At 39.2% G+C, this 25,448-nt stretch overlaps 1 protein-coding gene across 1 annotated transcript; it reads left to right on the plus strand.

Annotated features, from left to right (window-relative positions):
• The first annotated feature begins 1,594 nt into the window (after positions 1–1,594).
• Positions 1,595–12,203, plus strand: LOC131692110 (transient receptor potential cation channel subfamily V member 5). The gene is made up of 6 exons (XM_058978978.1): positions 1,595–2,153; positions 2,306–3,538; positions 3,601–3,752; positions 3,810–4,083; positions 11,640–11,882; positions 11,988–12,203. Exons 1-6 carry the CDS (start codon positions 1,755–1,757, stop codon positions 12,126–12,128), a joined length of 2,442 nt encoding a protein of 813 aa, XP_058834961.1. The 5' UTR covers positions 1,595–1,754; the 3' UTR covers positions 12,129–12,203.
• The last annotated feature ends 13,245 nt before the right edge of the window (positions 12,204–25,448 follow it).

Here is a 25,448-nt window from a genome sequence, read left to right on the forward strand (position 1 = left end):
TAAGTATGGTCTTTCATGTGGTGGAAACAGAATTCAATTTTAGGTGCCCGCATCAGCGATATTGAGCCTTGAAATAGGCTATTTTTTTTAACGAAAAGTGTCCATAACTTTTTAAAGAAAAAAGTTAGACCTTCGGTGTCTTGGAGAAAAATACTCGGCTTGAAGTTTTCAATAAGCTGTTCAAAGGTTGTGTTAACAAAAAGTAAAAGATACGAAAGTTATACTAAAAAAACGTTTTTTTCAGGAACACCCTAATCTTTTTTTTTTAATTTCTTGTATAACAAAAACTAAAAGAGATAGAGCTTTAATATGTTCAACAAATTTATTCAAAATAAGTTACTTTACAACTTTGTGGAAGACTGTGGAGCTCTATCTTTCATCAGTAAAAAGTTTATTTTCGTATTTTATATAAATTAGAACCACCCTAATAACTATTCCAATAAAAAGAAGCATCTTCTAAAGTACACAAATTCATCCTAAGACATGATACGGCTAAATTATACAGGTTTGTCAGAAAGTAAAAATTCCTCCTAAATTAGCGATCTGGACCACTGTGCAATGGTTGTAACCGTCACAGCCTAATTTAATTTTTTGGTGGAAATTTGACCACAGACAGCGTACAAAGTCAATGTCAAAATAACCCGAAATGCCGGTAAATGAGGTGGGGACCGTCATCTTCCAAAATTTTGAGATTGTTCAGAGAGAACTAGAACCCGTATTGTGGCAGCTTCTCCGGCCAACCGGAATGAATCCAAAAGCACCAGCCATACTCGCTATGGAGGAACAAATGACCAAGCATTGCTAAGTTCTTTGATAGCCGTGATAATCGAAATAGTACAGGAAGAAATAGTAATAATAACAGTAATCCCAAATCCAAATAAATAGTCACTAATATCGACAAAATTTACGATGTTGTTTTTTGGAATTTGTATTAAAAAGGTAGTAAATTTACGGAACATATTGGAAGGTTTTGTATTGATTTGAAATTTCGTGAATCAGTATTACTTATCTAGTTTACCTCTAAACACGTCTGGAGTCGAAAGAGTGAAGGATCAGATAATTGGAAAAGTTAGAGCTGCGGTCTTGAACCTGTTGGAACCTCTGTCCTGACTGATTCTTTCCACTTATCTGTTAGCAATGCTCGCTCGGTTTATCATCCAGAGCGAGAGTGGCTGCTGCTTTTGGATTCTATGTGGCTGGCCAGGGAAGCGAAATCCTACACAAACAAAGTTTAAAGATCGGCACAGAACAACATGTCACTCTACGGTGAATGTGGAAAAAGTTTAATAATTTTCCACCCATACGTGTTATTCCATTGTCTTGAAAAGGTATCATTTTTGAAGGATATTTTTAAAGCAACTGCTTTCGGCCAATTTTACGTAAAACATAACTTTATCTTTGTTAAACAAAACATAATCACTTTACACTGAACGAATATGGAAACTGAAAACTTGAAAAAGTGTCCTATTAACTGTACACCCACCAGGCTCGCAAAGCCATATCGACTCTCATCGCCACCCTATAATCTACCGGCAAACTATTCCGTCTCAACCGTCGAGCACATGGTGCAGTCTGTCTCTGACCCAACAATGCACATCGATGCTACCAGGGCAACCGCAGCTCCAGCCAGTTGGTTCGATATCACATCAGTGAGAAAATTTGCGTTTCATCTGCATGGCACGCTTTGACTCGGTCCCGTTTTGAAAAACTGTTATGTAAATCTGTGAAAAAGTGATCCCATCCGATCTGGCAGCATGGGAAATACCGAAAGTAATGTCACCAGTGGTGTAAAAAAGCAGGCCGGGGTTTCCACACAAGAGCTGTACAAATTTGTAAACCTAAAAGGTGGTGGCCTACTGGTAGACATGATGAAAAGAGCGATCCAAAATAAACAGTATGCTGAGATAGATCATGCACTTAAAACCAAGGTGGAACCGTTCCTATACAATAAAGGAAAGGGAAAGTATATTCCGGTAGCGCAGTTGGTCCTGTTGCGAAATCGCGAGAGACCCAGACATAAGCAATTACCGGAGATTCGAGCGTTGGAAAATCCAGAGGAAGACTACGACATTGATGTAGAATGTCCGAATGTGACCGAGGGCGAGTACCAGCGGAACCCATCAGGGTACAGGGAGGTGTGCTGGAATATCAAGGTGAGTTGATGGTGAGAAGGACGCAAGCGCGCCAAAAATGTGATTAGCGAAGAGATTTCATTGCTCACATAAAGTGAATCATCTGTTGCTTGCATCTCATATTCACTGGGGTTGCTTTGATTTGTTTTGAAATAAATCGTTCACTTTTGTAGGAACGAGGCGCTGTCGGTGAGACGATACTTCACCTTTGTTTGCTCAACGCTACCTCTTTGCATGCAGATCTTGCCAAACGCCTGCTTCGATTTTACCCGAAGCTAATTAATGATGTGTACATGTGCGACGAATACTACGGGGAAAATGTTTTGCATGTAGCGATCGTCAATGAGGATCCGGCTATGGTTAAGTTCCTGCTGGATAGTGGATCCAATGTGAACGAACGTTGCTGTGGGACATTCATGAGTCCCGAGGATCAAAAGGGAAGTCGGTTTGATACGATCGACACGGAGATTGTTGGTGTAACGCCAATGACTAACTATGACGGGTACGTTTACTGGGGAGAATATCCGTTGAGTTTTGCCGCTTGTTTGGGTCAGGAAGAGTGTTACCGATTGGTACTAGCCCGGGGAGCTGATCCGGATAGTCAGGACTCGAACGGAAATACTGTGCTCCATATGTTGGTGATTTACGAGAAGGTTTCGACCTTTGATATGGGTTACGAAGTTGGATCATCATTGGACATTAGAAACTTACTGAATTTGACGCCGCTAACGTTGGCAGCACATCTCGGGCGAGTGGAGATGTTCTTTCACATTATGAACATCGAGCGGGAGATTTATTGGCAGTTGGGTAGTATTACGTGTGCCGCCTATCCGCTGGCTTTGATCGACACGATTGATATCGAGACCGGTAATATTAACAAGGATTCGGCGCTGAATTTAGTAGTATTCGGTGACAAGGACGAGCACTTGGATCTGCTGGAGGGGGTGCTGATAGATCTATTGAAGACCAAATGGAACACTTTCGTCAAAGACAAATTCTACCGCCAGTTTTTTGTGTTCTTTTGTTATTTCTGCGTTTCTTTAGTAAGCTTCACTTTACGCAATGGACCAACGAAACTCGAGGACGCGGATGCGAATCGAACAGTTACGCATCCGAAAAATGATAGCCTCACTGATTATAGCAACGCAACACTGGCCACCCTGATTGGTATCGCTGCTAGCGGAAAGCTGATCGGTTCCAATTCTACGGATACACATTTTGATCCTTCCAGTCTAGGAAATAATATATTTTTCAACTCAAAGTGTCCAACCATGGCGTACGATGGCATCAAAGGAAAGCTCCGTCTTGTTTCCGAAATAATAATTCTAATCGGATCGTTTCTATATCTGGTTGCTGCTTTTAGAGAGTCTCGCTTTTTGGGAAGGAAAATGTTCATTGAAAATTTGGTAAGTGATGAGACTTTGGTAGTAAAATATGTACTTATTACCGTATGTTAAATATTTTTTAGATGACTGCTCCTTCCAGAGTGATGTTTCTGTTTTCTTGTTGCATCATGATGATAGTGCCATTCTTGAAAGTTCTTTGCTTCACGGAACAGGAGGATCACGTCGCAGTGGCGATCATGCTGACTACGGCTCCGTACTTCCTGTTCTTCTGTCGGTAGGATATTTTTACTGAATAAATAAACTTGTAATTAATTTTGTCAACATCCTGCAGAGGCTTCAAAACCGTTGGACCGTTCGTGGTGATGATCTATCGCATGGTGATCGGAGATTTGTTACGATTTGTCGTTATTTACCTCGTGTTTGTGATGGGTTTTTCACAAGCCTACTACATCGTGTTTCTGTCGTACAAGAGTGACGAGGAAGGAGACGAAAATCCAATGCCTTCTCCGATGGAGTCGATTGTGGCGATGTTTCTGATGTCGTTGACCAATTTTGGTGATTACTATGGTGCGCTTGAGAATACAATTCATGAGGGGTGTGCAAAGGTAAGATCCCGTGGTCAAATTAAACTAATAATATCGTATTAGTAATGGCTTAGTAGTTGTTTAGCTTTGTAGAACCACTTGTACTATTAATTTGGCTAATTTTTGCGCAGATTTTATAAGTTTTACACTTAGCAGTGCGCTTTCGAAACTATGCCCTCTACATTAATTTAGACAGTTTCGCATTATGATTAATAATATTTAATATAAGTTAAAAATAATGTGTGATGCAACAAAGGGAAAGGGATAACAATTCCAGACTTTAGACAGTATGGCATTTGAAGTTAAGAACTGATCCTCTAAGTTCAGTGACAACAAAAAAGAAACCATGGCTGGGAGTGGGCGTAGCGTATTGGTAAATCGATTGCCTTGTACGCAGCGCACCTGGGTTCGAGTCCCGACCCCGCACATAGGGTTAGAAATTTTTCCTAAGAGATTTTTCTAACCCGAAGAGGCGAATGACCCTAAGGTTAAAACCTCTATAATTGAAATAAAAAAAAAAAAAAAAAAAAAAAAACCATGGCTGTCATCTTTTTGACTCTATATCAAAATTCTATATCATCTAGCACCAATCTGGCACTGAGTCCGTACCAGATTTTGATGATACAAATAGGGGCCCCGGGGCAGTGGATTGCACTAGTGTTGCATTTTCTAGCAGATGAGCAGGCCACTGGACGTGTTTCATTCCCACTTCTGCTGGAAAGTGCAAAACCAGTGCAATCCACTGCCCCGGTGTTTTGACGTAGGACTATGTCTTTGTTTTCGATATGGGGGTGCACTTTGCAAATTCTACAAAAATGGTATACAGCGAAAAGTGGTCCAATTTAAAACGCATATAATTCTGCTATCCCACGATAAATTTTCAATTTTTTTGCGCATATCGCCCCGAAATACTTCCAAGAATAGATTCCAATAGATAAACCTAAAGATTTTTGATATCATGGCATTGAAAATTTAAATAATGTACAACCTAGTCAAAATATCGCGCATTTACACACAGAATATAGCGCTTCCCAAGTCCGGCACGACAGATTTGTGTACCTAGCGCGCTACGCTTCTATGAACGACGACCGACGTCATCATCGACTATTTAAAGAACGGATTTGGCCGGACAAGCTCAGTTGCCTGTTGAACGATAGGCGGAGCAGATCACTGCGCTGTGTGTTTTCACAGCCAGTGTAGCTGAGTTAGAAGTACGTTACACTGGCTATGGAGGTACGCTACCCAGTGCCGTCCAACACGCAACTGAGCTTGTCCGTTCAAACACTATGCTTTCTTTTGTCTTGTGCCTGTTTTCCAGCACACTTTTTTGTACAATCTCGAACACAATTATTCGTACACAAAATCGCTTTACATTCGGGCTCCATTTGCAAACACGGTTAACATAGTGTCGTGGTACTAGTAGGTACTAGACTCATTTTGCTTTGTGCGCTTGGGTTCAACGTTTGAGGCGATGTTGCGATATTAAAATACACCGATACTTAGATCGATACTGATACGATTCGATTCCACACTTTTGCAGTAGCTTAATTTCCTAAAAAATAAGATAATTTACAAACCGTTTGCTTGGCAATTCAGCCATGGGTTTTGTCAGCAAATGTTTTGCTTTGTTCCTGCGAACAGAAAAAAACGGTCCGTCAAACAAATTTATTTCGTCCTATTCGTTTGATGTTGAATCCAGTCGACGATTAAATAGTTACTCAGAAAATCTTATGGATTGCCTAATAATGGGCAATTTTTGCAATTGATTGTTCATTAATCATCTACTCGATTTTTCCATCAAATGCGATAGGTGCTCCAAATTTTTCGCAACTCAAATGCAATAACCGATTCTGCAACGGTTGAATCTGAATCGGTAATTGCATTTGAAATGGAAATCATTCCACAGTCGTTCAAAATTCCGAACCAAATTCTTCCACCTACTCGTTGCTTCGATTCTGTTCGACGCGTGAATATTGTATCGATATCAGGAAAGTATCGTGCTTGAAGTATCGATATTAAAATATCGAAAACAGAAGTATCGATTCCGTACTAGTATCGAAAGTAGCGTAACGTCCCTAGGTAGGTATATCTAAGTTGTTAGCGGTTGTATGCGTAACCTGTATGATAGCAATCTGTGCTTTCGTTGCGCAAAGATGAAAACTTTCTTAGCAACAAATTCACGCGGATCGATGGAAATCACAACGAAAGTTTATTATTTACGTTCAATCAATTCATTGATTCATTTCCACTTCAGGTGATTCATTTCCACTCAGCCTATCCTATTTTGATTCTGCTAATAGGTACATACTACGGGTGCGTGACGTTTGGCATACATACGTTAGGCATAAGTATATTAGGCATAATTCACAAAAATGTAAAAGTGAAAAAATACCATGCGACATATTTATCCCTTGCCACTGTAGGTTTTTTTTCTATTTTTTTTCCGTGGCCGAGATGAAGAAAGTATCCCTTGATTTAAGTCAACAGTTTGGTACAAGCACATTTCAAGCCTATTATTTGTATAACCAATACAGTTGAATCCAAATATTTAAAAAATCCAAACAATGAACAAACATTAAGTGTTGGAGCCTATGGAAACTTGCACTGTTTTGTGCAGCAGCAGCCTAAGGCTACATATTGTGACGATACCATTTTCGTTTCGGTACCTCGTCACGGTACACAAATAAACTCTCTCTCGTATCAGACAGTTTTCGTAGTTCTATTTTGATGGCCTCAAGAATATAATCATTGAACTTAACAATATAGGAGATAATCAATATTGAAGCAGCAATATTCTTATATTCGTTGAATAAATAATAAAATGCATCATTCTTTCTTTCATGAGCTGTTCTTCAAGAGCACATATTTTCTTCTTGGACAATTGCACCATACATGTATGTAAGAGCTAATCTAAGTTGATGTGAGTTATTCATACCTTAAGGGGTTATATACAAAGTTGTGGCGATAAAATGAGCTAAGTTCGTGATTTTTTTTATTTGAAAAAGCGAAAGACAGTTCGTTCGGAGTACAGCAAGATTCTGTTTTAGGCATGCTTCATTTTTGGCAACAAAAAAGTTTCGTTTTTGGCAACATTATTTTTGTTCATAATAAATCTTTTAAAAAATGCTCAATGCACATTTTGTTATAATAGTGGATATCACTTTTGACTTTATTTCCAAACATAGGAGTCATATTTAGTATATTTTATGGGGGCGGGCGTAGCGTAAAAAATTAAATTAGCTGATTTTTTCACATATTCTAATATAATTAATGTTCTTGTAACGTTTGTTATGTCACAAATTGAAAATATAAGCTTTTAAGGTAAGGTTCCATTTTCGGCATGGTTCCAGTTTTGGCAACTGAAAAAAAAATATTGCTGCCAAAAACGGAATTCTACTGTACTATCAAAAAATAGAACACAAGTTGAATTACATTTATTTTTACCAAAATTCAAAACTTTTTGAGCAACTTGGCGGAATGTCACAATTAATCTTCTTAAGACAGATGCCTTCCGTTTAATTTCACTATATTTATAATAATGAAAAACAATTGTTTTTCACCATCAATCAGATACTAGTATTTCAACTATTACTTGTAGTCTTCTTCAGTGTTCATATCAGTCTAAAGAAAATTGCTATTTTAGTTATTTGAAATTTATAGGTTGTACATAGATAAATTAACGCAAGCTGAGTTTCTGCATACCACGCATTTGGTCTTCTTCTTTCATTTGAGTTCAGATTTATTCAAGTATATATGAAAGAATAAAATGTTGCTCGAGTTTGATAAGCTTCCAGAGTAATTCTACCACATCTAAAAAGTTCAAACATTTACGCTTTATCATTCTAGGCCATCACCGCCAAAAATTTACTTTCTCGATAATTTATGCCTATCGTCCATTATGCCAATCGTCCATTATGCCTAACGCCCATTATGCGTAACGTACAGATGCCAAACGTCCTTATGCCTAACGTATTTATGCCTAATGGGGTACACCCACATACTACAAAGCTTACTTATAAATGAATACACTGATACCCGAAAACCCGTTGCAAAAACGCATCTAAGTCCATATATAAAATTGTTTAGACTCTTATATATTTATAGTTTCGATACACGATTAAGATCACTGCATTCGCTACATTTGTATGCGTACTTTAGAAAGTTACAATAATGGCAAAATATAACTACAAAGCTTGGTCTATACATGAAATGTGATTATATTGTCTAAAATTTGATTTTTCTTCGCCGGTCCGGGCTTTTACCACACACACAATTGAAAAGTTTTTACAATTTTTAAAAGATTTAGTTCCAGATATTAGTTCGGTCACGGTTTTCTGCCTTCTTTCTTCAGATCTTCACAAATCAGTGTGACTGAACGTTTAACAAGGCTCTACGGTAGAAGCGACACTATTGCTGGCATCGCAGGGTCGGCTAGCTACCGGGTAATCAAGGGCTACGCGGATCAAGAACAAAGATCTAAGAACATTCATTTTTCTTATCACAGTTTTATTGCGGTGTATTTGTAGTGTGTGGGTGTGGTGTGTTATTTATAATTTGTGTTCTAATTGTGTACACTACTCTATCACTCAGCGATGATAGTTCACAATGTAGCTTTCGTCCTGTGTACCGGGAAAAATTCCAGTCATCAGCGAATTTGTCTGCTGAAGTCACAGTAGAGTCTAGATGGAGCGGCATAATAGAGCGATCAAACTCGTTTCTCTGGAGGAATGTAAACTGCTCCAATAAAGTAGTTCTTCGTTTCCGTGATAATCTTCGTCTAAATTCACAGGAGGCAAGTGCGAAAGAATTTGCACGATAAACCGCGTAAGAATCCCCGAAGATCTGCATCGATGTAATACGACCATCAAGCAAAGTTTGTGTCAGAGCGAAAACATCCTAGTCACCGTCAACAGCAGCCAAATACACGTCCTCGATTTTCGTCCTTAGCCCTCTGACGTTTTGATAGTACACTCGCAAACCGTCAGCACCACGTGTTAAGTGTCCTGACGTATTTCAAGGACGTGATTACATAATAAAAACTAGAAGGTTTTCAGGACGCGGATCGTCATTCAAAGCAAAATACTCACCTGACTCACGCCTGCGAGGGGAGTTCGAAAGACTACCTCACGACCTCCGAACTCAGGGCCAGAAAGACTAAGCTGGTCGCTGACTGGAGGCAAGGCTGCGTCGGAGCGCTCAGGTGCTTCCGCAGTACGGTATAACAGGCGTTTAGGAGATGGCGGCGTGGATTTTTTGGAGCAGTCTCGGCGATTTTATCATTGTTAGCAACGGTTGCATGTTGTGTAAGAAAGAAATTCGGAAGTCGGCGCTGTGACCTACTCAATGATTCCGAACTCTCAGTAAGGTTCCGTCGTTTTTTTCCGGTTCCACGATTGGGTTTTATTGGCATGTCGATGAATTCCTGAAACAACAGGCCCTCGGATCAAGTAGATGCGCAGTAAGTGCTATAAATGCTTCAGTGCTGGATCAACGCCAATCTTGAACAGGGCCGGCAGAACATTTTTTTCCCGAGTGGGTAGTAAGATTCAAAATGATTTCTACCCGTACCCGTGAAAATGAAAATTCCCTGATAATAGCTGATGGCCTTTTGAAAACACCATTTGTTAAGGGGCCGTATGACCGACGGCTCAGCGAAAACGTGTTTGTTGATTACTGATACTACATGGATCATTTGTACAGCAGAGTCCCAACTACTCCTTGCTTTCAAATTGCGTTGCATTAATTTTCAATTCCCTGTATTAGATATCTATGGTGGGTACTGAAGCCCGCATGACAGTGTGGACTAATGCGAAAGTAGCCCCCCACGATCCACATCCTTTCAGGCTTAATGGGCTTTGAATTCCAAAGGCAAAAATAAACCTTTTCAATACAAACCATATTCATTAAATACAACCGGCTCCTGGATGGTCTATTTCCGCACTAAAAATAAGCCATTTAGCATCGATATATCGCGTGATCTCACTAAAAAACACTCGGGCGTGTACGAAGAAGTATACTGTCTACGTACCCGCCCGGGAAGTGGAGATTGATGGTGTAGTCTCCAACAAGGGCCCTTATTACGAAATATGGTGGTGGCTCCGTCCAGAAGCCTTTGCTTTAGTCAGTGAAAATTCTGGTATGCAAGCGATTGCGTTCAGTCTTTCGTCAGATCTGTTCTTCCAAACTTTGTTTTTTTACCGGGGCTGGTCTACCTGTTCGCCTTTTTGTGCCGCGGATCATGAACTACTGGCGTTGCAAACAATGTAAGTGTGTAGTCCTATTATTTTTCTAGGTTTTATGCATTATGTAAAACTTTGTAAAGTGCCGACGTAGATCTTCCACAATTATAACATTATTCGCCAAGGCCCAGAAAACTTATGGTTTTATATTAACCTATCAGCGACCAAAACCTCAGTAACGGTAGTACCGGTAAAATACCGGTACTGGAATATTTTTGTTACAAAACTTAATAACACCAGAGTGCAATAAAATGTTAAAAAATATACATTTATTAGTAAGCTATGCTTTTGTCTACCTTCTGATCTCGCCCAGAGTAGAAGCAGAAAAATACTCTGTTGCTGCTATCAATCAAGCATGTCTACAAATAACGAAACATATTCTTTTCTACCTAACTTTGGGTGCAAATCGCATATAATCAAACAACGCTGATCATAAAGAAAATATCCCTATGTGTCTTATTCGGATCGAGGTAAGGTATTAAGTTAGCCTTCGCTTTTATTTAACAGTGCAATGCGTACAGGCGTGACTTAGGCCACAACCTTATTATGTCGGCATACATCAAATAATGCGAACCAATCCGAATGTCGTTTATGAAAGATTCTAATAACAATTGTGTTTTTATTCATACTAGTTCTAAATACAAAAATTTAATGAAATATCATTTTAAATAGTTGTAAATAGTTAAAATATCCAATTAGTTATATTCGTTAATCTTCTTATGCCACATTGCCAGCCGATGTTTTGAAACAGGCCACTATATGTGCCAAATTGTTAAGTTAATTATATTCGTCATCAAAGGCTTTGTATAGTACCGAAAATACCGGTATTTATATTTATTCAGTACCGGTATTTCAGAAACAACAATGGGTCGGTATTCCTGGGATGAATCCTATGCGAAAGCCAATTGCAAACAAAGCGTGGAGCTCAAATTCTACAAGGCTCCTGTTCGCGGTGATATTCCTAGCAGATTCTAATTTTTTTTTCGCAAAAAAAATAATGATTTGGCAAGCGATCTGTTCCTGTCATAAGAAAAGCAGTTTTTTGACGGCAAAACTATGATTTTAATAATTTAAATTCCGTTATTTTCAAGCAAAGTATATACATTTCATAATAGAAATGCAAGGAAATCTGATCTCATTTCTAGTATGTCTTTTGTTAACATCCCAACCACTGGCCGACAATTAATAGTAAAAAATAACTGTTCAAAATGATGGTTCTTGGTTCACACCGAGAGAATAGCACGCCAACCTTTCGTAGCTTTTACTGACATCAAATCACAATCATAGCAACCCTCACCTGATAATAAAATTCCCGATTTTTATTCCACTTCCCAACAGGTCCTATTCGTCATCTACATGGTGATCGTAGCTGTGCTGCTGGTCAACTTGTTGATCGCTATGATGGGTAACACGTACACGAAGATAGCGGAAACGAAAAACGAATGGCAGCGGCAGTGGGCCCGGATCGTGCTGGTGGTCGAGCGAGGCGTTCCGCCTGCCGAGAGGCTGAAGAATCTCATGGGATACAGTGAACCGATGTCGGACGGGCGGCGGGCCCTGGTGCTCCGATTGAGCATGACCGTAATGATAACGATTAAAAATTCATGGCAACCTTGATGGTTGCCTGTTGGTTTTGGTTACTTAATTTAAATTGGTTTTTTCTTGTTTGCCTGATCTTTGATACAGGACGAGGACAAGGAGGAGATGAAGGAAATCCTTGAAATGAAGAGGGTACATGAACGGATGAAGAAAAAGCGAATGGTTGAAAGAGAAGCACGAGCCGAGCAGCGCCGTTTAACTATGGAAAAGTACGCAAACGTACCCTAGCTTAAGTTTAATCATGGTTTACTAGACAAAACAATATTTGTTATTTTTTAGCAGAATTGTTTAATCGTTAGCAATAAAGTCCATTTTCCATTGTTAGGTAAAATATCTCTATCTACCAAGCGTTTCCATCGAAAGCCGATTTAATGGACATCCGGGGTGGTTTTTAGTTTTTTATACCATTTCCCTCAAGGTCTCATCGCAAAAAGGAAAGTTTCAATTAAGAACAACTGAAAAGCCTACCTTTACATACGTCATCATCCTTGAAAAGTACTCTTTTCATCATTATGGAGATACATTAACGCTTCAACAGCGAAAGTGAAATGAATGGATTCCATTACCACTACCTACAACGATGATGCACATTTCGGTACGGTTAACGCTATTCGAATGCAACAGCATCAACAGTTTCCATCGTATCCCCTTCAGTAAACAGTAAACTCAACTGGGGATGCTTTTCATGTGGCCTTCATTGAACGATAGAAAAATGGGGGGAGAATGCGGTCAGCAACAGTAGCGATGAATGAAAAGGTTCGCCGTTACTTTCTACGCCTACTAGGATGATTTGCTTGCATTTTTACCCCTGAAACGTGACGATAGGGTGTATTTCCCGGATGGTTTCGATGCCGTGACCCGATAACGGAAAACAACTTGATGTAGGTATGTGGTGCAGTTTCGTGGTTCTCTTTGTTTGGTGAAATATTGTTTCTGTGAAAATATAATTATTTTTTAAATTATATTCAACAAGGTTCCCACGCTTAATTTCATAATTTTTGGGTACCTTTCGTGACTTGGTCCGTAACATAATATTACGCCCTTTGCGTGACAACAATGTTCCACTGGAACGATTTCAGGCTTCCATGTTTTCACATCACCTGTTTCAGGTGAGTACAGCCATCGAGGGGACTCTTCTACAAACGAGAACAAACGTCGCTTTGTCGTTGCTAGCCCGCGGGAGAATGAAACCACGGATAATGATCCTTAATTATTTGTGCGATGTGCAGGGTGATAGTTTCTACACGACAATGGTACTCGTTCTCGTGTGCTGAAACGGTGATGGAAGGAGCGGGTTTTCTGCGATTTAATACCGACGGGTGACAACCGTCATTTAGCATAGATTGGCATTTAATTAATAACGTTGACCGGCAGGACAAATGTAATTACGGAATGGGGTCGTAACCCAGATTTCTAAAAATTAATAAGCAGAAAGCAAGTTGGCAGTTGGGGTCAAATTTTTTTGAGTGGATAAAGTAATTTCAAGTTGAAATTTGGCTGAAATTCAATTTTGATGCACTTTAGATTGGAGTTAATAAATGATGGAATATTGAAGAAACTCGGCTGAGATATACGGTTTTATGAAACGTATGCCTCTAAACGCAACGCGTGATTTGAAATTTAGTATGGACGGTCATCGATTTTTTTCGGTGAAAATTAAAACAAACTGCATTTTACCGAACGTTTCGACCTACTAACATGTTCAGTCATCCTCAGCGGCTTACTATAATATAATATTTGTTAAAATCTAACACTAAACACAAATTCAAACAACATCACTTACATGCTAACAACATCTACACAATGAACAATCACATTATCAACTGCTGTCTTGTCTTGTACACTCAATCTCCGTTGGTACTTTCTTCGGACGCACGGTGCTCTTCAGCTTCTCTATTAAGCCGTTGTATGCAGACCTAAACTTAATAGAATCCCGCTGTAGATTGAACGTGTTCGACTCTCCTTTTATTTTTATTTGGAACATTTCCACTATCAACCGGGTATCGGTCCTAGGCACCTCGTCCGATACCCGGTTGATAGTGGAAATGTTCCAAATAAAAATAAAAGGAGAGTCGAACACGTTCAATCTACAGCGGGATTCTATTAAGTTTAGGTCTGCATACAACGGCTTAATAGAGAAGCTGAAGAGCACCGTGCGTCCGAAGAAAGTACCAACGGAGATTGAGTGTACAAGACAAGACAGCAGTTGATAATGTGATTGTTCATTGTGTAGATGTTGTTAGCATGTAAGTGATGTTGTTTGAATTTGTGTCTAGTGTTAGATTTTAACAAATATTATATTATAGTAAACCGCTGAGGATGACTGAACATGTTAGTAGGTCGAAACGTCCGGTAAAATGCAGTTTGTTTTAATTTTCACCGAAAAAAATCGATGACCGTTCATACCAAATTTGCTAGCGGTGATGAAAACAAAGCAACAGATTTGAAATTTAGCGGTTCCATCAGACGGGAAAATAGTTTTCCCTCCAATTATTTCCCATATAACACTGTTCAACTCTAGATCGGGGAGTAGAAAAACGGGGCTGTTCAATGGGGAAGGTACCAATGAGCGGCCATCTTTTTTATCCCACCAAACCATGTAGAAAATTTTTATTACCTCGAAAAAGCAATTAAAGCAATTTTTCAGTTTATTCCAACAACATTAAGAGGTCGTTCGAAATGCAAAATTTTTTTGATGACTGAAAGAAAACAAGGGGGACAAATTTATGGTCGTCAACTATTGATTGCTTTTGAGAAGAGATAAATACAAGACAAATAATAAAGATCGCGGCTTGCGATTACGAACTAAGACTTTGGGTGGTATTCCTCGGGCCCGAATGGTATCCATTAGCTGAGACCTGTTGGAACTATACTCGGTGCACGCCCAGACAATGTGTTCGATGTCATGATAGCCGTCGCCATAAGCGCAGACACCACTATCCACGAGCCCAATACATCGAAGATGTCCATCTCGCGTGTAATGGTTTGCCATGAGGCACGACCCACATCCTGCCCCCAAGGTTTCGTCGATAGCTTCGGGACTATCGAATGTAGCCACCTTCCTAGTTCAGCATTGCTCCATTAAGTTTGAATATTCCACGCGCTCGTTAGTACTGTTCTGGTTTAATAAGTGCAGGGCCATGCCCCAAAGAGTGCTCATCGATGCTTCTCTCGTTAGCCCGTCAACGAACCGGCGCCAGTGGCTACGTTTCTTTGCTTTCAACGAACTCTTCTTTCGCGTTCCTAACATCGCGTACTGTCGATAACCAGCGGATACTCCGTCGTCCCGGAAGGTCTTATACGCGACGGCCTTCTCCTCGTACACGTCTGAGCACTCTTTGCTCCACCATGGGATGGGAGGACGTCCGCGAGCATTCGCGAGAGCTTGAATCGCGGTATTGAAAATCAAGCCAGTCAGGAACCCATACTCTTCCTTCGGAGGAAGCTCTTGTGTGAATTCGATTTTTCCGGATATCGCAAACGCGTAGCTCTTCCAATCAATATTTCGTGTGAGGTCAAACGAATCATTGATTGTATTCGGTGGCCTTGAACCGTTAGCAATAGTAATTACGATTGGCAGATGGTCGCTACCGCGGGGATCAGGGATTACCTTCCACATGCAATCTAACCGCAGCGATGTCGAGCAGAGGGACAAGTCTAAGGTGCTCGGACGCGCTGCGGGAGCAGGAATCCGTGTCATTTCACCCGTGTTCAAAATGGTCATATTGAAGTTGTCGCTACACTTACGGATTGAGATAGGTCGATTATCGTCATGAAGGAGTTGAAATCGTCTAAAACTAGCCTTGGTGCGGGGAGTTGTTCCGCAATATCGCAAAGCTGTCGGTGGTTAACTCGGGCTCTAGGAGGGATGTAGGTGGAAGCAATGCAAATTTCTTTGCATTTAATTCTGGTTTGGCAAGCGACACCTTCAATACCTGGTGTCGAGGGGAGGTCGAATCGATTGAAATAATAGCACTTTTTGATCCATATGAGTCTTCTCGATCCAAGTGAATAATATTGAAATCGTGGAAATGTAGGTCTATTTCTGAAGTAAGCCATGTTCCGCATAATGCAAATGCAACGCATTTTAAATTATTTATTAACATTTTTAAAGAATCGATTTTCGGGATAATGCTTCTGCAATTCCACTGTACAATAATGATAAAGGAGGGGCCATTTCGCAGCGAACTGCATCACAATTGTTTTTTTTTGCGGGGAGGAAGCTTATCAAAACGCTTTTAGGAGGGTCAGACATATTTAAAGCTGTAAAAATACGGTGCACAATGTCAATGTTATTAAGCCAGCACTAGTTTCTTTCTCTGGATGAGATAAAGGGATACTTGGGGTTTTTGGTGTCCCTGTAAGTGCTGGAAACTCCTTTTCTGAGCTCAGGTTTCTGAGAGGTATCTTTAGTATTTCAGCAAAAGATCACTTATAGCATCCCTGAAGGGAACGCTTAAGATTCTCCTCGCGCTGTTTGTACGTGGGACATGCCGGAAGGTCATGTGGGTTTCCCCTACAGTAGAGACACTTTTCGACATGCCTTCCACAGGAATCATCCTCATGATTCCCACCGCATTTCCCATAACGATGCTACAATGTGTCCCAATTGTTTGCAATTATTACAGTTTATTACCCGCTGCACCAAAAGGGCGAACAGGTAGACGAACCTTATCAAAGAGGAGGTTGTTAGGTAGGGCAGACCCGGCGAAGGTTTCCCGATAGGAGTCTGATTTGACACATGTCCTCTTTCTGTCGGCTGCGACCGATGCTTTACTAATTGAAGCAAGGGGTCTTTAAAACAGCCAGTCCCATGTTCAGCAGGTCCTCGCAACTCAGATTCGATTCGGAAACGACCCCACAGACTTCAACCCTATCAGCTGGAATATACACTCTGTACTCCTTCGTAAAAGGCCCGTAGCCAGCAATATCATTTGCCAGAGTCAAACTGTTAACAGCTTATCAGGACAATTTCTCGATATCTCTGTCACGGCCGAATACCGATCCGTCAGAACCCGAGAAATCTGCAACAGATTCAAACACTTTTTTTTCTTTGGTCCGGAAGAAGATCACGAGCTTGGATATACTTTGAGCCGGAAAACCGATTTGTTTCGACATCCATCCTACCTTGAGCTCAACCACCGTTAGTCGAAATCATTTTTGCACGGGCTCACGTTAGTATGAAAACTAATTGGCCGGATAGCGGTACTCAGAAACAGAAACGCAAACGAAGGGGAAAAAACTGAAACCTCGACGAGGCGGAGAATGCGCAAGATAACATTGAACGCGGATTTGCACTATTCTTTATCGCTAATTCGCTATACACTGCACGGACTGGAAACAAAACATTTGTGTCCGGACCGAGCGCTCGAAAACGAATGCTGTTTAGACTATATTGCATAAGTTCGAATGAAATGAAATATGCCGAATATAATCTGCAAGAGAAGGTGCGTAACGAATAAACCCACGGCATTATGATAGCATTATTTTTTTTATTCAAATCGTTTATTTGATAAGGCACGTTGCGTTAGCTTAAAGGTGCCAATTTTGTTTTGTTTTACATTTTAAATTGCTTAAAACTAGGGGATTACATATTGATTTTTTTTAAAATGAAACTAATGCGATTTTATAGCTATCTTATATATCTACACAAGGGGATAATATTGTTTTCGTAAGATTAGGGGGGTCATTTAGTTTTTGTGGAAATATGGTTTGACATTTTTATCAGTGAGATTATTGGAGCAATAATGTTTAATTAAGGGGGACAATTTTTTACGACTAACTTAAAACTAGGAATAACTAGAGGGCATGATTGAATTTTGTAAAGATGCGTAATTATAGTTATTTTTGTGGGTAGTAGAGTTGGGCAATTTCAACGAGATTATATAATATAATAGTTAAAACTAGAAGAGACAAGAAGAGCTAAATGCTTCGTGATGATATTGGGGGGGGGGGGGGGTAGGGGTGTTACTTCTGGGTATAAGAGTCAGGGGAGGGAGGGTAGACAAAGATGGCAGGGAGAGAAAATTATTTCAGTTTCAGGCATCGTGAGATCAACGGATGGATTACAAACTCGGGTGGCCTTCATCAGGGGAATCATGTACTGGGACGCCGGGTGGTCCTCCTCAAGATGGCAGGGGTTTTTCAAGACGATTTCGTAGTACGGCTCAGATGTGGATCGGCTACATTTCGAGTTAAGCGTGTTATGTTCGTGCCGTAGGTCCCGTGTTTGTTGGCTCATTCGATACAGATGGTTTGATACAGGTGGAAGAGCGTTCTGAGAATGATAAGGAGATAACAAGGGGCAGTTAGACTTGTATATTGATGGTTTTCACAAAGGTGTATATAAGGGACATATAGAGAACATCGCGGCTTGCCAGCACATCTCGAACCGGGACGTTGGTTGGTCTTCGTTGGGCCCGCAGGGTATCCATTAGCCGAGACCTAGCGGAACTGTACTCGGTGCACGCCCAGACAATGTGCTCGATGTCGTGATAGCCGTCGCCACAAGCGCAGATACCACTATCCACGAGCCCAATACGCCGGAGATGTGCATCCAGCGTGTAATGGTTTGCCATGAGTCGGGACATCACACGAATGAAGTCACGACCCACATCCATCCCCTTGAACCAAGGTTTCGTCGATACCTTAGGGATTATCGAATGTAGCCACCTTCCCAGCTCTCCACTGCTCCACGAAGTTTGCCAACTTTCGAGGGTTCTCTGATGAGTAATATTGAAAAATTCGCTGAAGCAAATTGGTCTTTCGTAAACCCCCCCCCCCCCCCCCTTAGCTAAGGAGTCTGCCTTCTTATTGCCCGGAATGGAGCAATGAGAAGGGACCCATACCAAGGTAATCTGGAAAGAGTTGTCAGATAAAGCACTCAGTAGCTCCCGTATTTTCCCCAAAAAATACGAGGAGTGCTTTCCATGTTTCCGCTTAAATGAAAACCGCGTAAATTTCAAAATCCGCGTAAAAAAACCGCGTAAAAAAATACCGCGCAAAAAAAACCGCGTGAAAAAAACTTGAGTGTATTAATCATAGCAATCCTGTTCAGGTGGACTTCAATTATTTAAATACAAATACAAGAGAATGTCAAAATTCGCTACAAATCTTCTGATCAGGCAGGCGATTTGTAGATGCGGAGAAAGGGTTCAACTACTTTTTAACTCAAATTTATAATATTTTCAATTTAAATAATAATACATCAAAGTCAATTTTCGACAATATTATCAGACAAGTGAAAACAACTAATTATTTAGGGGGAACTGGGCTTATTCGGACCTAGCAAGAGTTCTTTAGCTACAGAATGGAACCTTGTCAACCGATTCACAAAAAGATTTTTTTTCTGAAAACCTGACCGATTCCCCCAATTTTTTCTCAGATGACTTTTAGCTACCTTTTATCAGAAAGTACTCTTGATCAAAAGATTGCAAAAGGTCCTAATTACCACAACCCTGGTCAAATTCGGACCCCCCATGGTTCAATTCGGACCGCACTTTTATTTCACAATAGAAGTAATGAAAAATCATTTCAGTAGGTTTCAAAATCCTTTAAGTAGTTTTTAAGAAAATTTCGATTCAAACTATACTTAATAAATCAATCAGAATTCTAACTAATTCGCTCTACAATATCCATCCATATTTCAGTTTGACAATCATTGTGATTATCTGGTGGAAAGGAGGGTCCGAGTTGAACCATGACAAAAGGTCCGAATTGTGCCAACGTCTTTTTTACTCATCTCTCATCGACTAAGCGAACACAGCAAAAAGCTCTACCAAAACAAAATATCAGATGAAACATATTATCGAACAGTTTCAGAAACACAATAGTTTCTTTGAGTCAATTTAATATTGACGCAAATAATATATTAGCTACATAGCCGATAAACGTTACGTTAGAGCACTCCAAACCAACATGTTCCTCTGGTTCATAATGGCTGATGGTTGATAAACTATTTGTATTATTAGACAGGCTGATTTTTCTAGGCCATTCTTCTGCTAGATCCTTGAAACTATGACAAAAGCCAGACCAGTAATTTTGCTTGTTAACATGAAACGTGTGTACAAAAAAAAACTACTGATTTATCTACAAAGCATAATAAAGAACTTTAACTTTATTGACTTACAATCTTGCAAAACCATTGGGCTCGATAAGATTACCTAGATCAGGCAAATATTATAGTTGAGCACACGAAGATTATAGGATTTATTTCGGAATTCATGGATTTTTTGACAATACAAAAGATATATTTCAATGAATTAATCTACCGAACTAACCGGAATTTTGTCTATTAAAGGACTGTTCATTAATCGAAAGGAAATCCCTTAGTACTGATTACTGTTATCTTCTAATTTACGTAATTTTTGATAAAAGTAACATTGATGACACCACTAAAATATCTAGAAACTATAAATATGGGCAAGCTCTTTAATTTTAGCATCACACTTTCTTCCGAAAAATCAAAGAGAACATATCGCAATGGCTTCTCCTGTTCCGATTTTTTTTTTTGTAAAATTTTTGTCATCGGCTGTGTGCATGACCTATTGTCTAGTTCCTTCTGGCAGTTGGATTTGCTATGATGGAAGAGATGTATGACTTTTGGAAGGAAGCTGTAATGCTTTTTGATTACAGGTTTGTTTTACAAAAAATTGCAAAATTGTTGAAGCTAACGTTAAACGTTGTGCGGGCAACGAAAACATAAGATGCTTTCGGAATTGCCGTTTTATTCAAACCGAATTGAGAGGATCAGAGTACATTCCGAAAGCACTCGTTCTGAGTGCATAGATGCTCTTGATGCGACTTATATTAGCTGATTCTTTTTTTTTCCTCCGTGATATCTGATCATCTCTCACATTTTATTCTAAAACGAACAAAAAACAGACCAAGAGACTGCCATATACTGAAGACATGAAATCAAAAATATTGGACTTATAGATTCAACTAGTCACAACACTTTAGTCGCAATAGTGTTTTAATACGGAACGAATTCCTCGCATGAAAATAAAATTAAGTGCCAATGAAAATGATATTGCGTTAAAATGACTCGAAACAAGAACTTTCGTCCAGGCTATATCGTTCTCAGTAAATTGAAAAATTTGTTTGCTTAGAACGCTTAAATGTAATGCCTAGTATTTATACTAAGAGTACAGAGTGCAAGCCCGGATACAGAAATGCCAATATCGAGTATTACATCTGAGTTTTATTAAACGTGACAATTACTTACGATGAAGTGTTCACTTTTGGAGAAGTTTAGTGCTCAGTCTTCAAAACTTCTACTTTTTTTAAATAATTTGTTTAGTGGACTATGTTCAATGCTTTAGCAAATTGGAGCAGTGGTTCTTTTATCTATTTCCAATAATAAAAATAATAAAACGAGCTTTAATGGTTGTCCAGCAGATCTCGCACAAGCTCTTTACCATTTCACGTGGATACCCCCCCCCCCCCCCCCCCCCCCTTCTGGCTACGTGCCTGACAAGCGCACATAGTGGAGACTCCTATCACGACAAAGCAAACCGCCGAAAGCATTCTAACAATCTGCTAACTGGTCAAACATCATTCGTGCATACTGTTCTCGATTTTAACAAAGATTTGGGAGGATTTTATTTAACAGGGTAACATTGTCCTTCGTGACTGGAGGCAAGTGAATGTCATTGCCATAGGCGTGCGCAGCCTTTTCCATTAGGGGGGGCTAACAGCTTAAACATTTTCAGTTATGGTAAGCCTTCATTATCAGTTTGATTTCTGGTAGAGGTTGTAAGACAGTTATTTTATTTTGTTATTGAAATTTACGTTGTTTCATTTATTTCGTAAATATAGAAACTGGTTTTCAAAAAAATTCAACCAAAGTATTTTTGTGTCTTATTATCATCCCATTTTAATAAAGCTTTAAAATTAACATTAAACATTTTCAACATCCTCGATTTTTTTTGTGGTTTTTAGCGCAAAAGAATCCTCACGTTTTTTGCAAAATGATTTTTTTTGATGTTTATAACATTGTTCAATCCCAGATAACTCGTAAACTTGTAATTTTTTTTCGAATGCAGTTTCGACCCATTTTCATAAACATTCGATGTTATGCACCCCCTTTTTGTACCCGATTTTATCAATCTCCCGTCACATTCTTATTATAGTGGCTTTTCGCCAAATCTGGCAAAAAGTTGAGAGAAACCCGGTGATACCTAATTAACCACTGGACGCTTTTCAGGCAATTGATGATGTATAACTCGGTTCATATTGTTGGTTGTGATGACAATCGGAGTCTTACGGCCATAACTGCACATTTATTGCCTGATCATAGACTTTTTTCCTGCAAACTTGTCTGCAACAATAATTTTATACTTTTTGGGATCATCTCTGCGATCTTTGGTAACATAAAGCTTCTGTCCCGGAAGCTGTTCAAAGTCAAATTTGACACACGAATTATTGAATTTGTTCAGATCCAGATCATACATCTTTCAGATTCGCGATTTTGGCCGTAATGTTTTGCTTTACGTTCCAGTTTGATTGCTTGATTGCCCTATACTTGAAGAAAACTTCCCATGCCCGAAACCCTTGGATTAGCTTTGAAAGCCTTCATGAAGTCCTGACGTAGTTTCCGGTACTGCTTCGACACCACATTACTTGAAATCTGTTTGTACTGCTCATATAGAGCTTTGGCCATTGTGATCATCATTCTCGGGTTTTCATTTCTTTTGTGCAGAATTAATTCTCTCTTTTTCCATCGCGTGACAATTAATGAAAACATTACCTTTTTAAAAATGTTTGCTCGAGATCCTAAGAGAAAGACATTGTAAGAAAATTGCATTCAAAAGCTTCCAGAATCGAGAACTGTACCAAATAAGAGGAAGCATAACGATACATTCGCAGAACTTCAAATGTTTCTTACTTGGACTTTTTGTAAATTTTTAGAATAATGTTGGGAAAATTTGGTTTAAAAATCAGAGTGGATTTCAACATACGAACTATTTTAATTATAACAGGCCGCCTGCCTGTTACCTAGCTTCAGTTAATATAAGACCAATTAAGTTTTTCTTGAAACTTCAAAACTCAAGAATGTTTCAATGAAAAGAAATAAAATCAATAAAAAATACTATGAACTGAAATCGAAGGGTCGAAAAATTCATAAAAAAATCATTGTGAAATATAAAAAAACAAAAATAAGTTTTTCTTCTGAATTTGCATAATCAGATCAAAATAATTTAAAAAAATGTTTTATTTCTCTTTCTATAAATATTATAATATAAATATTTGTGATATATGATCTACACCAAAAAATTATTTTTTCTATTTATATAAAAAATCTCTATCCATAGTATTGGGAGAATCTCTAATGGATTTATAAGAAAAACGAAGACAAACAAAAACTTCTGAAAAACCTGTAAGCAACTGTGAGAAAAATCAGAAAATTTTGTAGGAAAAAATAATAATAAAACCTAAGCATGCGTGTATAATCCGTACAGCTCGTTGTTCGTGCTTCAAGACCATTTTCCATTATCTTTTCTTCATCTTAGTATTTAGTAGCAAATATTTAGTAGTAGTTTGAATTTATATATCGTCATCTTCGACTGATCTGTGTTCGACGCTAATTTCGAATTCTTTCATGAAGCCAAGAAGCATATGATTATGGTTTCGTTTTTTCGTACGCTGTATAGTATTGTATTTTCGAGTGCATCTCCATACTTCAATTTGTCTTTTAATCTGATTACGCAAGTAGTATTGTTTTTTTTTCTTCTAATATATTTGACAACGCGTTTTTTGTTCTAATATATTATTCTAATATATTTGAAAATGCATTAGCACAACTGAGCAGTGGATTTTTCGTGTTTTTACAAGATCTAAAAATAAAAAAAATAACGTTACAGCTTGTCCGTCGGGTCTTGTTGACGCAGCTTGCTGCTGCGTGTTGAGATCCTCTTCTTATTTATTGTTTGTGCTTACGGGTCGCTGTTGTGAATCCTTCTTCATCGGTATTTGATTCCTTATTGGTGGTGTTGGTTGTTGGTTTGGAAACATTTGGTGTAATCGTTGTTACTTCGATGTTTGTAATGACAAATGTTTAGCGGTACTGGGCCCGATCTTTGTTGAGCTGGTGTTTGTTACTGCCCGGTCCGCAGTCGTTGGTTTACCAACCGGTTGTGGTTTAGCATACGACAACTGTATACCGGCTTTGGTCGTAGCAGGTGGAATTTCCTTAGCAGTCTCTGCGCAAGGTTTTCCATGGTGTAGCAGCTGATCACAATATTGGCATGTAGGAATTTACCCTGGGTACGTGACTAGTGTACGTTGAGAATATTCAACCCCGTGAGGTGATTTGCATGTGAAGGTCATGTAGGAGGGAATAGGTTTTGTCGGACGCATTCTAACCACACGAACGCCGTTGCGCAGTCCTGGGAAGAAGTTCCTCCAAGTGTCTTCCTTAACACTATTCACCTCTCCGTATTAGTTGTTTGATAGCAGAGGAACTAGTACTTGGTGCCAGGTCATGTAGCTTTATTTCAATACTGTCAACATCTATATACTGTATAAAATGTCATTACATTCGACGACATATTTCAAATTGTTCTGAGAAGTGAATGATTCTGCTTGACTAATGTTTTTAACGTAATCAGTACGGCATGACGCAAATGGTGGAATTGAACCGCATTAACTTCTGCTACGTTGAGCTTCGTGTTCACCTTCAACATTTGCTTCACTTCAACAATTGATGGTCTTATCGGACATTTCGTGTAGTCAACAGCATCATAGTTTGCCCGCAACGGGATACAAACTAGGTTTGCATTGTTGCTCATTGTTTGTTCACGTTTCACACACTAGGTAGGTAGCAAGTTTTTCTTTAACAAAAAGACCAGGCGGTGCGCGTAAATTCTATTACTTGCCCTGCTATATCAGTGGAGCGATTTCTAGCTTATGAACTGAGCGAGATGAGAAACCGAACTGTCAAGTAGTATTGTCATAAGGCAATGTTCTGTCGTTTGTTTTCTCGTAGCACGCTGTGGTAATCACTGACAAAATATTCTGTCAATGGGCGTTGTTTGCTAAACAGAACACGGAAGACTAGCTTATAAGAGCTATATTGAGGCGCGTCTTGATAATTATCACAGTCAATCATGTAAATAAGCCATATGAGTCCATCCAACTATTCGTGCCGTTTTTCAACTCGTGAATATCATTTTACACCGACTCTGACAGGCTACTCCGTAATTCTCAAGCCTTATACACCCCTGTCATGATTTCAGCGGCTTTAGTTTCACTACATTGTTCCAACATATAGCCAGTGCGAGCAATAAGTTCCTAGTCTGATTTATCTCATCTGTTGCTCGTTGGCATTCCACATCGAACCAGTTATCCGTGTGTTATCCGATGTTATACTTTTGCACTGATCACCTTATGAAGTTGCTGCTACGTTGTGATCAGGCAATCTCTTGTTGGTCGTTGCTCGAAACTTTTTATCCTAAAGGCGGAATATTATATCTCATGCTTTCAATGAAATAAAAATTTATGCATATATTTTTTGGTATTCAATATTATACTATGTTCAATGATATA

This window comes from Topomyia yanbarensis, chromosome 3, assembly GCF_030247195.1.
Source record: "Topomyia yanbarensis strain Yona2022 chromosome 3, ASM3024719v1, whole genome shotgun sequence".
In the NCBI taxonomy this organism is placed as follows: Eukaryota; Metazoa; Arthropoda; class Insecta; order Diptera; family Culicidae; genus Topomyia; species Topomyia yanbarensis.